The sequence below is a fragment of the Tamandua tetradactyla genome, chromosome X, assembly GCF_023851605.1.
Source record: "Tamandua tetradactyla isolate mTamTet1 chromosome X, mTamTet1.pri, whole genome shotgun sequence".
NCBI classification, from domain to species: domain Eukaryota; kingdom Metazoa; phylum Chordata; class Mammalia; order Pilosa; family Myrmecophagidae; genus Tamandua; species Tamandua tetradactyla.
This window is the reverse complement of record NC_135353.1, coordinates 142,459,934-142,474,230: the sequence shown is the minus strand read 5'-3', so window position 1 is coordinate 142,474,230 and position 14,297 is coordinate 142,459,934. Positions and strand designations below refer to the sequence as shown.

Here is a 14,297-nt window from a genome sequence, read left to right as displayed (position 1 = left end):
ATTTATACAATGCATTTGCGGTGTTTTTTTGAAAGAGGAAATATATATGTACGGTGTGTGTGTGCCAGAAAGATTTAATCCTCTTGCCCACCCCTGCCCCACCCCTCGGAATGAGGGAGGGGAAGACTGAATGGGATTTGGAGTTTTCCTGCTGAGAAAGGGACATTTTCTGCAATCAGGTCAGTGTTCAAAGGACTAATGCTCTAAGAAGTAATCCAAAGGGGAGAAGCAGTTCAGGGTTATTAAGTTATTTTAAAAATGTTGTCTGGACTGTTGCTGACCCTTGTGAAAGGAACAGGATGCTGCTTCCCAGCGGGACAGAGTAGGAAGCAATTAGAGAAGCCTAGGAGAGGCTCAGGAATGTTTGGGAATTCACACATACGGCAAATTATGTGGCAACTCTGTCAGTGAAAATAAATTAATTTGATCAAGGATATATTTGGGCCTTAGAGGATATTCTAAATATATAGCTAATCCTGGACATGGCTCTATGAGTGTCTTTCTAAAAGCCCACCACTTCTATTTAGTTGAGGACAGTTTGACTTCAACTTCAGAGAAGAGAAGGAAAATCAATTAATGTTCATCGAATGCCATTCCTTAAGTGCACCTATGTGAGCCATCTGTATTATAATAGAGTTCTAGACCCATACACACATTGCTTTTTTTTTTTTTTCAGTGCATGGTCCCGGAATTGAACCTGGGTCTCCCACATGGAAGGCGAGCATTCTACCACTGAACCACCTGTGCACCCTTACACATTATATTTTAGCTACTACATTTTATATATATAGATACACATATGTACATATATGTATATGAGGATATATATATGTTACCACCTTCAAACATTACATATAACATACAGAATGTTACAAAAAACTCTCAGTAAAATAATTTACCATTGATGCCATCCTCTTAAGATTCAGTGGTTACCAGAGCCCATCCTGAAAAATAGATCCTATTTACAATGCTTAGTGAAGCATAGTGGTCAATCAAGTTAAAGCTTCACTGGCCACTGGGAATCCAGAAGAAGCCTCATGAGGGACATTTAGGAAAACAAAAAGTCCAAGTTCCACTAAAACAAAGATAGCTAGAGTTCAGTGATGTCAGGCACTGTGGATGGGGCATCTCAGTCCCAGATGAGTTAGATGAGCTCATACTGTTAATGACAGAACAGAATCTAGACCTCAGGTTTTGCTATATACACTTCAGATATGAATACTAAGGCTTATCTCCTGAGCACCACACTACAGGAGATATGAGAAACTCTAAAAATCTCAGCATGTTTTCTAATAACAAAGTTCATGTCCAGAGACTATGAGGGATGTATTCGAGTGGCAGGTCTAAATTAACCCACAGAGAAGAGAAGATATCTTGAAGGTAAAAGGAGTCAAGGAATGGTGAGACACTTGGAATTACTGGCATGTGTTCACTTATTCAGTCATTCAAATATCTACTGAGAACCGGGTGTGAGGCAGTATGCCAGGAGAAAAGACAACAGCACCTATCCTCGTGGAGTCTGTTATTTCAGTCAAGGGTTATATATACCAGCTTACAAAAATACAAGGATGGTTGCAAGCTTTTGTTTATGAACCTCTGAGACACAGAAGATGCCAAAATCTATGTGGTCTACAGAACCAAAGGCCAAATCGGGACTCTGTAAAACACTATGGTGTCTCCATCATTTTCTTTAAGTGAATATCTTAACTTGAGTTGTTTTCATGCTCATATCATCAATTGGGCATTACTGACTATTTCGTCATCGTGGTTCCAGAGCTTAATGAGACTCAGCTAATGTGACCTTTGGAACCATCAAACTGTGGAGAAAGCACAGCAGAGAAGTCTGACCTCTGGGTAATCTTTGTATACTAAAGCCTTTCAAAAGTCAGAGCACCAGGCATTTGGCAGTGATTTCACAGACTTAATTACTCAGAGATATTCACCAGCATCCTCAAAGATTGACAGCTCAAATTAGACAGCTGATTCTCTCTTATATCCATTTCCTATCATCAATGGTGCTAAACAGCTAAGTAAAAGGTTTAAGATTATTTGCCCTTTCTATCCTGATAAGATTGATGGCACCATAAGCGCTCTCAAGGAGAATATGAAGATTCATTTTCACTCCTCAGGAAAACGATCACAAACAATTTCTATTTCAAAATGGACATTCATAAAATCATAGACTGTCAGAACTGGAAATGACCCATGAGACCATGTGATTTGGTCTACCTTAGATGACAGATGGAAAAACTGAGCCCCAGAGAAGATAAGTGATCCACACTTGGCCAAACAGTTAAGAGTAAAGCTGGAACTAGATTTCAAATCTTTTGATGCCTGGTCAACTTAATATTTCCATTACTTCATATTGTCTTGTTAGCTGTTACAAGGTATGTTTTGAAGTAAAATATGCATGAGAAGAATATGACCAGAAACAGCATACAATTATATACTACTTATTGTGTTCCTATTCTAAGAAAAATGAAGAAAAGCCCCATAATTCTCATCCAATATGCCAACAGAATGTCAGAAGACTGTTACCATTCCTAGCACAGTGAGGCATCAGGAATGAGAACTAAGAGAATGTTTTCTGTGTCAGATACCACAGTTTAGTTTTACTTATAATCAGAGCCCATCCTCATGGTCACAAAGTGCATCCACTAAAAAAAAAGCTAAGACATGGCCAATCAACCACTGCTTCCTCTGGTATATAAATGTAGGCAGTGGAATAGCAATAACTCAGAGGGACACATAAACTAAACAAAACTTAAAATAGGGCAACTCCTGACACAATTAATGGGAGCTGGAGCAAGAAGGCAGGCAAGATGTAAATGTGGGAAGGATTTGGGATCTGAAATTTTACCCGGAAGGTGGTAATAGAGGTGATACATTGGGGATGGCGGGGAAGGGGGTGGGGGGTGGGTGGGTATCAAAACTCCGATGATACTGGAGTTAGGGAGCATAATAAAAATCTGAACAAGATCCATGAGTTTAAATCAGAATGCAGAACAACAGGAAACAGGAGAACACAAGGTCCAAAAGGTAAGTCTAGGCAGATGGTCACAATTCCATGCAGAGTCGAACACGTGCACTGGTAGAGCCATAGGAACAGTAGAGGCCCTAAGAAAGCAGGAAGGACGGTCAGAACCCAAACCAGCAATTCTGGCAGCAGACACAGCAGCAGTAAGAAGAAATGTTGACTGAGGCAACTGTTGGCTTCAGCCAGGAAGTTTTTATATTGCTTTCTGCTAAGCAAGAACCACCAAAAAGTTATGAACAATTCAGAGGCAATTGGTGGATACAATAACACGCCTATGATTGAGAGTGGAGAGAAGGGTAGATCAAAGTCATCTGGCAATATTTACAGCAGTGTACACAACATCCCAAAGAGTCAGCAAAGGCAGATACTCTTTTGGATATGAGTTGTTTCTTGAGCAATGCATGTAAAAAAAGCTGAACAGTTAGTAAGTTCCCCCAAACTCTATTTTTCACTCTTCTGTGAAGTGCTTCAGAGATACTTAGAAAGGGAACCTGATGAAATGCTTTACTGCTGATTGAGTCAGCAGGTTTACTACTGAGTTTCATTAGTGAATGCTTCCTAATATTTAGCAACCACAGCGTCTTTGAAGGAGGAAAGGACCAGCTTGTCTCAAAATCAAATCCCTCTTAAGGGACAGCTGGCAGAAATACAAGGTCAAACACTTCAGCTGCTATTATGGAAAAGCAGCAGAAAACCAAGCTTCAGCTATAACTAATATTTGTAGAACAGGTTATGATGAATTGAGATCATATAAACTGTTCTACATATGATTTCAATTTCTCCATTTCAGCACCAATGGGAGAAAGTGAAAAGCATTTACCTTCTTCATGAGTGAGTGGAGACTAGAGATAACACTAACAAATGTAGTAACTAATATTGGACCAATCTTGACACAACATCCCAAGGAAGATATAATAGGGCTGGAAAAGATCCAGAGAAAAGCAACTAAGATGATCAAGAGGAAAGCTTATCTTTCATTCAAGGACATACTAAAAGACTAAAAGGATTAGATTTCTTGGACTGGGAAGATGAAGATGAAAAGGGGTTATTGCAGTGGGGCAGGGGGCAGGGAGAGGGGGATGCGAAATTAAAAGTCCACTGTGGATAAATATAAATGTATTCACTGAGTTTCAAAGCATTTAATTGGGGTCATTCCATGATATTAAAGGATGTTGATTCAAGGCAAATTGAAACATGCCTTCATTTATATAAACATCCGTAAATTTATGTAACATATTCCCACGATGATACAGAGGTGAGGAAGAGAAAGAAGTTGAAGAGATCACCGGATGAACTCAAGGCCAACTGATTTACAAGGCATTACTAAGAGATAGTCATGATGCATCCAAACTTTTCAAGTGAAAATTGCTAGGTTAACTGACCAACCATCTACTGGTGCCTGCATCTGGACAGAGTTCTGGGACAGTTGCCCTGTTAGTCTGACCTAGTGTGACTTTTTTTCTCACGCTCTTTGTATGGAATCTATGCAGGAATAACCTCCATACAAGTTTGGGATTCCTAAATTCTTTTGACAGTTCAGACATAGAAGAATAATCTTCTAACTCATTAAGAAAGCAAGAGAGTCCCAACTCTTGGCTCTGTTTGGTTTACCCATATGGGAGTATGCAACGCAAAGAGGTGAACGAAATCCTAACAGAATGCAGCAGCTGGTTAAAGACTATTATATTGAAATTTTCATGAGTTTGACAGTAGGCCAAAAAAACTACAAAATGGCAGAGAGTGGAAAAGGCAGTTATAACAGGTTGAACACTGTTGGTGATTATTTTTTCAGCGGCAATGAAAGCTGTAATCAAATAACCTGAAAGAGATGCTGGCAGGAATAAGAGAGCCCCAAGGGAGAGGGAATATTAAAACTGTAACAATGATATATGGTATAGAGTAATAAACTAGACAAACATGAAGTTTGAAGTATCAAAATCAAGGTTCTTAGCATCATATGTAAAGCTGCTGTCGGGATGCAGGCACAAATGCTGCCTGATTTGCAATGTAGGGCAAAAGATATTGCTAATGATTTAAAACCTTAGGGATGAGTACATAACTCAACAAACAAGTAGGAACTGTGCTATTGGGGTAGATGATCAATTTATCCCAGCATTGAAAAGGAAAAATTAGAAAGCATTAAAATAAATAGTCAGAGAAGGCTCCTGGTTTTTCAGCTGGCAAGTGTGGTGAAAACTCTTAAACACAACTGAAGATAAGCAAGATAAGAGGAAAACTGGTGATTGGTTATAGCAATGTCATTCTAAACTTATATGTTATATTATTGGACAAAGAAGGTATGTGAGGTTATGAATGGCAGTTGCCAGAACATGAAGTCCTCTGAACCTTGTAGGTATTTCAATGTAATTTGCTTTAACAAATGTGTTTTGGACAATGGTAATGGGTAATAATATATCGCAAGTGGCATTTATAATTTCTTTATTCACAATATACTATATGAATATGTGTTCACTCTATACTGCAGTTGCACTTTTTAGGGGTCATGCTGGTTTGAAACTGTTATGTACCCCAGAAAAGCCATGTTCTTTTCCCTAATCCAATCTTATAGGGGCAGAGCTATTGTTTGGGTAGGATCTTTTGGATTAAGTTGTTTCCATGGAGATGTGACCCACCCAATTGTGGGTAGGACCTTTTGATTAGGTGGTTTCCATGAAGATGTACCTCCCCCCATTCAAGGTGGGTCTTAATCTGCTTTCTGGAGTCCTTTAAGAGAGAACAATTTTGGAAAAAGCTCAGAACCCACAAAGACAGAGATGTTTGGAGATGCAAAAAGAAAAACGCCCATGGGGAAGCTGTTTGAAAGCAGAAGGCAAAGGACCAGCAAGTACCAGCCATGTGCCTTCCAGGCTGACAGAGGTGTTCCACGCCATTGGCCTTTCTTGAGTCAAGGTATCTTTATCTGGATGCCTTACTTTGGATATTTTTAGGGCCTTTGAACTGTAAACTTGTAACTTAATAAATCTCCATTATAAAAGCCAACCCATTTCTGGTACATTGCATTCTGTCAGTATTAGCAAACTAAAACAGGGGTATATTTGAGAAATTACATAATCCTAATCTAAAATGGATTATAATTATAGAAAAATTTGTTCTTCTCCATAAAGTTTGAGAGATATCCTGGAAAAATGAGAGATATCCTGGAAAAAAATTACACATTTGATGGAACAGTACATTTCAGAGGCTTTTAAGGTTTCCATACACATCTCTCTACTAACTTTTCCTATGTGTTGTTCTACATCTCTTACCACTGAACCAAGAAGACTAATAGCCTTAAATTATACATCAAGATTTGAGCTCGTTAAAGAGGTACCTGGAAAAGCTGGAGTGGGTTGAGAAGGCATATATCAAGCTAATTAAACAGTATAAAAATAAAATTCCTATTGTTTTTTAAACTAAGAATTTATATTACATTAATACTTGAAATATTTTTTTAAATAAAGATAAAATTACTGGGAAAAAACAAAAGCTGAGAGCCTAGGTTTATGAAATCGGACAAGACCATGGAATGAGTCATACTCATTGATTCTTGGAGCTAGAAAGGACCTGAGATATCAGCCAGTCCAACTCCTTTTCTTATGAATGAGAAAGCAATCTATATATAGGTTTAGTGACTTGCCCAAGGTCACACAAACAACTAAAGCCAGAGCTAGGATTAGAATTCAAGTTTTCTTCTTCCCAGACCTGTGCCTTTACCAATACCAGTACCATGATCTTCAAGTACGTGAAGGAGCATCGGATACATAGAATACTTAGCTACTCTCTAATTCCACTCAGGAAGAACAAGAGAGTGACAGAAGGGATTACTACTTTCCTGGTAATTGTCTCCTTTTAATTTTTCGGACTGAATTAGTTTGGCTTCCCCTCAGCAACTGACTGGGATCTTTTCTAGTAGGTATAACATCAGAAGGGGCTGAGGCATGCTAGGAGTCCCCTTAGAGACCCTTAATGAGCCTGAAACCGACAATAATTTGGAGAGTAATGGCTTAAAGACGTCTCAGATTCTATTTGGTACTATTCTTATTGTTATAATTAATAATATTCAGATGGTCCTAAAAGTTCATCCACAAAAGGAGAAAAATAGCCTTTATTTCCATTCATAAAAGAACTGGATAATGAGCTTGATAAATGTGTTGAAAAAGTAGCACGTCTCAAGCATCTTGGAAATGAAAATATGTGATGACGAATTGAGGTAGAAGATAGATGTGAAGAGTCTGAATAAAATTGTTCCGTAAAACATAGCCCAGAAGTAAAGCAATACTGTACCTGTCTAAATCAATATATTTTTTAACGAAACGTATGCTCCCCAGTAGGCATTTAAGATATGTAATTTAGTGAGACTAAATAAATGAAATAAAATATAAGAAAATTAAAAATCAGGATCAAAGTATGTTAAAGGAGAATTTCCAAACTTAAGAGGCCTCTCATCTGGAAAAATTTATAAGACAAAGGAAAACCTTAAGGGTATGTCTTTTCTTTCAGAGTTGAAAGGGTCCTCTCACTCTCCTTCTTCTGAGATAACAAAATAGAGGTATAAAGTCAAATTTCTTAAGAACTGTAGTAATGAAGATCTAGGACCATTGTTATAGCTTCAGAACTGAATTATGAAGAATTGATAGTCAGTGGAAGAATAAAAACAGACTAGATCAAAAATGACAGGCTGAAAAAAAATGGGAAAAAAAAGGAAAGCATTTAATATGTTTAGTCTGATTCATGGCTGGAGCAAATTCAGAGACTTCAATTTGTATTGAAGACTATTCCATGAACTCAATTAATTTTAATTGTTGGGGAGAGCAGCCAATTCAAAATTAAATTAAAGTAAGACTCTACTGCCCGATTGACAAGAGACTGTCAAGGTATTATAATAACTCCATGTCTTCTCCTCTCTCTCTTCTGTATCAACTGGATGTATCACCATTGATATTTCATGCATCTTCCTTCAGAAGGCACTTCTAGGCACCTGTATTCCTTTCACTGACACAAATGGTCCCAGAAAGCAGAAGCATTCTGTCATTGTTAGGTGACAAATGCTGGGTGCTACATATCTAGAATGAGCATCTCAGCTCCACGAATCGCCAGGACTGCTGCTGCCTGCCTTTTGGGTTTCTGAAGTATTCAGTCACCTGAAATCATCTGTGTGCACATAGCTCTAGAAATCTTCCATGTTTGTCTGAAGAAAAATGTGGGGAAATCCCTAAAGGAATGCCACTGTTGCTGCATCTATTCACTCCCACTGTCAACAACATTGTCTGAAACTTTTTGTTCCACTGTAAATCTGCCCTCCCTCTCCCACTGAGAAAACATACCACAAATGCTGCTTTAAATGGATTTTTCCTTAAAGGCCGTTCCCTGTTGCATCAGCAAATTTACAGAGGTAATTTTACCATGAGTTTGCTATCCAAGCTTCTGCGAGGAAGAAATAAATAGGTATTGTAGGCCAGGCTAGCATTGGGTTTTAAAATGAATTCTTTCTTGAATACACAGATTAGCCACAATAAATGCTCCTTTAAGAATGCGACTCTTCCAACTTACTTGATATAGTAGGGCACTTTGTTTGGTGAGATGGCTCTCTCCCAGGGACCCTGGACAGAAGCTGAAAAAGGAAGAAAAAAAAAAGAATGCAAGTTCACCACAAACAGGAAAGACAACATTAATCTTCCGAATTACAATTTTACACTGATATCGTTCTGTTTGCCCAGTTGCCCATGAAGACAGGACGGATTAACCTGCTGTTCTGAAATTTCTGTCCTAATCTTAAGTGAAATTGAACTCCTTCAGGCACAAAGATAAATGCAACGGGGGATAAAAAAAAAAAAAAGTTTTTCCACCGTTAAACCTATAGAACAGATAAGAAACTGAATGAACGAGCAGAAACTCTTCTGGCTCCACTGGGGGCTTTTCTTATAACACGGCTTGTTGCTGCTGCTTGGTATCTTTTACTTTTTGATTGACTGGGCTTTATTAGTTTAGCAGTTGAAACATCCCTCTGCGATATATTTACATTCCAAGTTATTGAAGCTAAAGCTCTACACTTAGCCCTCTGGTATGCTTGTTTTTCTCTTTATGTTGTTTAAACGGAATCCAATTTCATTTACCGGATATATGTTTAATTGGTGCTTCAAAATATCAGATGATCTTATTAGTGAAGCTAGCCAAACAGTGAGAGAATGGCCCCCCAATACTAGAGTGTAATAAAGCTTTTGTGATGGGGTGATGAATCCTCTAGGTGAAATTAAATTTCACATACTGGGAATTTGTTTTACAATGAATTTATTGTGTATTTGTCCAATCGATCGCCATTACATCTTTAAAAAACAAAATACTTAAGTTGTAGGCTGTTTTTTCCTTTCCTAAAAATATCTTTTATGTACTGTTTAACCCGATTTTGTCTTTCTTTCTTGAAGACAAAACAAATGTGTTTAGGAGGCTTTGTAACATTTTCTCAACCATAAACATGCCTCCTGAATTTAGTTTCAAGATACTGGAATTTTAAGAAACATAGAATAACACCAGGAATAGAAATATAAGAAGCATTCTTATTAACAACCAGCCATTTTATGTGTATTTGCATATTTTTTCCAAATCTCATTCTGTTAATAATCTGAAGTACAGCTGATGCTGACCATTATTTCCTTCCATGAAAAGCTCCCTTCTAAATTAGTCTTACAGCAAATTCACTCCACAGCACACTGAGATGTAAGAAAATGTCAAAGCTAATATATCCTTGACTACACTGTATAATGTGAAAGAACAGCTTTGAATAAAAGTTAACCTCACCCATGCCACACAACTGAAGGGAAATGAAACTACAGATTCTTTGTTTTATATAGAATAATAGAGGGTTCAATCACCCATCCTTTAACAAGGCATACTACTTTGAAGCTTGGTGACATGTAATTTAAAAGATATAGGAAATATACAAAGTATATCTTACACCATGGCAGTTAAAAACATAACCAAATATCTTTGCAGCACCTGGATATTGTCTATTCTCGTAAAAAAAAAATGATATAGGAAATGGATTTGTATTTAGCCACTAATTATGCCTTTTCATTTTGGTAGGCCAAACTTTTTAATATAGGGGAGAGGACACTTCTCTATTGTTTGGAAGTATTGCTCCACCGCCAATCTCTCTGTCCTCTCTCTCTTTCTGCTCCCTTCTCTTTCACTCCTGCCCTCCTTTCTTCTCTCATTCCCTTTCTCTTATTCTCATTTTCTGCTCGACTCTCCTCTTTTCGGTTTTTCTTCTCTAAGGTGCACCAGCTTTCCTTTCCCACCCAGATTAGTTCAGAGAGTAAATAAGAGCTGGTTTAGGAACTTGGGATGGATTCTCTGACCTGCATGGTCAGAGTGTGACATTAAAGAAACCTAAAACCCAAGACCTCTCTAGCACGGAACAGGCAGAGAGCTAGAAATCACAGAATCCTGGCTGCTAAGAGCATCTTCTTAAAATCACAGCATCATAAAAGAAGAAGAGAACTTCAGGGAGCGTTTGGTCCAGTCCTCACTGGCCGGGAATGCTGAGCCTCTGAATGCCTAAACCAAGAAAAGAAGGGCTAGGCTTTTCTGAAAGGTCTCTACAGACTGAGCCCCCACAATTTCTCTCTTTATCTCTTTCCAGTTCTTTATTATTCTAATGCTCTAGAAATTCTTTCTGATTCAGAGGATGCTGGGTACATCCTTTGGTAGCAAGAGAGTCAGTTTGGTAGCCTTCCTAGGCATCTCCCAGTGAGAAGCGCGCTGGAGGGGCTGCCTGGCCTGGCTCAGGGGCTCTCCGGCTGAAACAAATAAACTTCAACCAGATAACTGAGCAACAGACAGAGGACAAGCAGTGGTGCCCAGCTGAGCTAGTCACAAGACCTACATAGAGCAACTACACTTGACTTGGTGCTGTTAAAAATTAACATGCTGGGGGAGTAATCAGTATATGCTTGAGCTAACTAGTTGAAGAACTTTTTTTTCTTAGAAAAAAATTATAAAGTCCAGATCAATATGAGATTTTAAACTTTTATAACTGAAGTTCTCAATTGCTAATTTTTTCTTAAAGTCCCCCACCCCTGCCAGAGTGCATCTTACCTTAATGTGTTGCCCTGAAAGAGGTTCCTTCCCTTTTCACTCATATTTTATAAATTCACCTAAGCAACTATTTTGCAGTCATCATTTGAAGCCACACAATTCTATACTCAAAAATGTCCTTGATGCAAAAAGAGGAAATTAACAAGGACCTTCCTCCATTCCTCCCTTCCCTGTCACCACCACATATGGACACACACTGGAACCACTTGCTTTAGAAATAGTTCACAACTGGCTGGTGAGCCTATGTGATCAGATTCAGGTCTTCTTCTCAAGAGATCGTTAAAGGGTTGTCAGTAATTGTGTTCGGGGCTGCCAGATGATTTTGGTCTTGCATATGCCCCAAAGTTGATCAAATATATGGTACCTCTCATAAGTATGCTCCAGAATTATTCTCTCATTTCTTGCAGTAGTGCTGAAACCAAGAGCAGCTGTTTCTTATCTCAGTGTAACAGTGGAAGTTTGCCATCCTTCACAAAGCCAGCCTACGTAATAGACACACACTTCTTTTATGTCTGATATGTCCATTTTTAGTAGCCCATCAGAAGCAGATTTATTGGCAAATAGTTTTTATGACACCAAGCTGTCCTTTGGTATTTTCTTATACAGATGTTTCTATAACCACCACGTGTAATTCCAATGCAGCTTTGTGATTCAGATTCTCGAGGGTAAAAATCATCTATTATCATATGGCACAAGCACCATGGGGTATTGTCTACTGAATTTACACAGCAAACTGCCATGAGAGTATTCATTCCAAAACCAACCTCAGAATTTCACCTCATGTTACAGATGCAGTATGTCATTAAGAACAAGAAAAGGTAGCAGTTTCATCTTCAAATGCTTTTCTTCCCTCAGGGTGACAGGATTCAATCCTGTGCCCAAGGTAGTTTGGAAAATCACAAAGAGAGGCCACATTATTTAGGGGAAGTTTTTATATCAACCATTTTTTCAGCGCATGATAAACAGAATGTTCCAGGTGATGCACCCTGGTGTTCAAGCCATATTTTAATCGACACAGGGGCCTAACCAGAAAATTTAAAAGAATGCTAATGTTATTTAAACTGTGCCAAAAGAGCGCTCTCAGGAATTCAGACCCGAACATATTCATCCATCTTTCCACTTTTCTCATTAGATTTAGCGTTTGGTAACATAGTCGGGTCAAACAACAACAACAACAACAACAACAAGTGGGGCAGGTTAGAAAAATAAGTAACAAAATGTTCAAAGAGAAAACTGACCTCTGGAATAAGAAAAAGGCGTTAGGGAGGAGCTACTAGCCAGGAACAAGCACTGGGTACGTCAGAAGCATGCAAATCCCACCAATAGTTTGGAAACACATTCTAGATTGGGGATCTACTCTAGAGAGGTCATTTCTTTTTAGACATTTTTTTTCCCTAATTGCTTCACCTCATGAACTTTTAATACCACAGATAATATTGCATATCTGTTTATGTTGCATTCTGTATATCTGTGGTTTTTGTACATTAAAAAAGTAAGAGTTTTTCATTCATCCAGAACTGCTTTTCACCACCTTGGGGGCAATATCGCCTTGTTGGGCATGCCTGATCTAGAAGAAGGGGCAGGTGGGGGTAGGATGGGAAAGGAACAAGAAGTGGATGAAAACATCTCTTACGTGCCTGAAGCATGATCCAAATTAGCTTACTTGATGCTCATAATGACCTGTGAGCTAGGTATCACTATTTGTATTTTGCATACGATGAAACTATTAAGATCCCATGAACTAGCCCGTTGAAAGAAGTCCTAGGTCAGTAAGTAATAGATCTTAATTTACTCTATTACTCAATGAAATCAGATGATTCAGGAAGTGGACTACAGGAAAAAAATCAACATATTACAGGTCTCCTCTGTGCCAGGTTTATGGGGGGGGGGGTGTTGGAGCTGTATGCACCCCAGAGCAACATGTTCTTAAATCTAATGAATCCCTGTGGGTGTGAACCCATTGTAAGTAGGAGCTTTTGATGAAGCTGTTTCAGTTAAGGTGTGACCCACCTCATTCAGGCTCAGTCTTAATCCTCTTATAGGAGTTCTTTATGAATGGAATGAAGAGGGGGTGTGGAGAGGAAGAGAGAGCCTGAGTGGCATGGATGCAAGACGCTGAAAGCAACAAAACATGGAAGAGAAGGGAGAGACCAGCAGACACCACCAGGTGCCTTGCCATATGGCAGAGGAGCCCAGCATCGCTGGCAGCTGGTCTTCGGGAAGAAAGCATCGCCTTGATGATGCCTCGATTTGGGCATTTTCTGGGTTTCAAACTGTAAGCTAATCAATTCCCATTGTTTCAAAGGGGTTGGTGGAGTTACGCAGAGAAGGTAGGGTTTACCAAACGAATATGAATGCTGAATCACTAAATTGATGTCTCTTTTAGTCTCCAGTATCTTAGAGCAGCTAGAAGTAAAAACCTAAAATTGTGGAATTGTAACCCATACCAAACTTTGGAATCTGTTCTACAATTAATTGTCGTGCTGTGCTTTGAAATGTATTACTTTTTTTGCATATATATTATTTTTCACAAGGAAGAAAAAAAAGTCGATTGTAGTGAGAAAAAAAAATACTTATTCCTTCTAGCCTCCTATGTTCTGGAGCAGCTAGAAGGAAAAATTTGAGATGATGGTATGGTAGCCCATGACAAACTCTGGGATCTGTCCTGTAACTACTTGTTGCAGAGTGCTTTGAAAACTACAGCTTTTTTTCTCTCTTTGCTTTGTATATATGTTCTATTATACAATAAAAAAGTTAAAAAAATTCCCATTGTTTAAGCCAACCCATTTCATGATATCTGCTTTCAGCAGCCTAGTAAACTGAAACACAGGAACTGTAGGTTACTTAGTGTAATCCCCCCAAACACCCTATGAGGTCATGCTATTCCGTTATTACAGATGAAGAAACAGGCTGAGAATTGTACAGTAAACTATCCCAGGTCATGCAACCAGTAAAGAGTATAGACTGGATTACATCAGGGTCTGTCTAGTCTTTCTATTTCTTCTATTTTATTGTGTGTGGTATGTAACAGGTACTCTATAAACATTTGTTTAAACTGAGTAAATCAATAAATCTTAAAGGGGGTCATGAAATCATCTACTCCCAGCTCTCTGTACTCTATCTGATATCTAAATTCATGCTCCACATCATTTATACCAAATGATTT

General features: G+C 38.5%; 1 protein-coding gene across 10 annotated transcripts in view; it reads right to left on the bottom strand.

Moving 5' to 3' along the window:
* Window positions 1-14,297, bottom strand: part of DMD (dystrophin) — a 2,428,671-nt gene that overhangs the window by 212,349 nt on the left and 2,202,025 nt on the right. For all 10 annotated transcript variants that reach the window (XM_077145121.1, XM_077145123.1, XM_077145120.1 and 7 more), the window contains one exon: window positions 8,588-8,648. In XM_077145121.1, coding sequence (XP_077001236.1) covers window positions 8,588-8,648 — 61 coding nt within the window. The remainder of the gene's footprint in view (window positions 1-8,587; window positions 8,649-14,297) is intronic.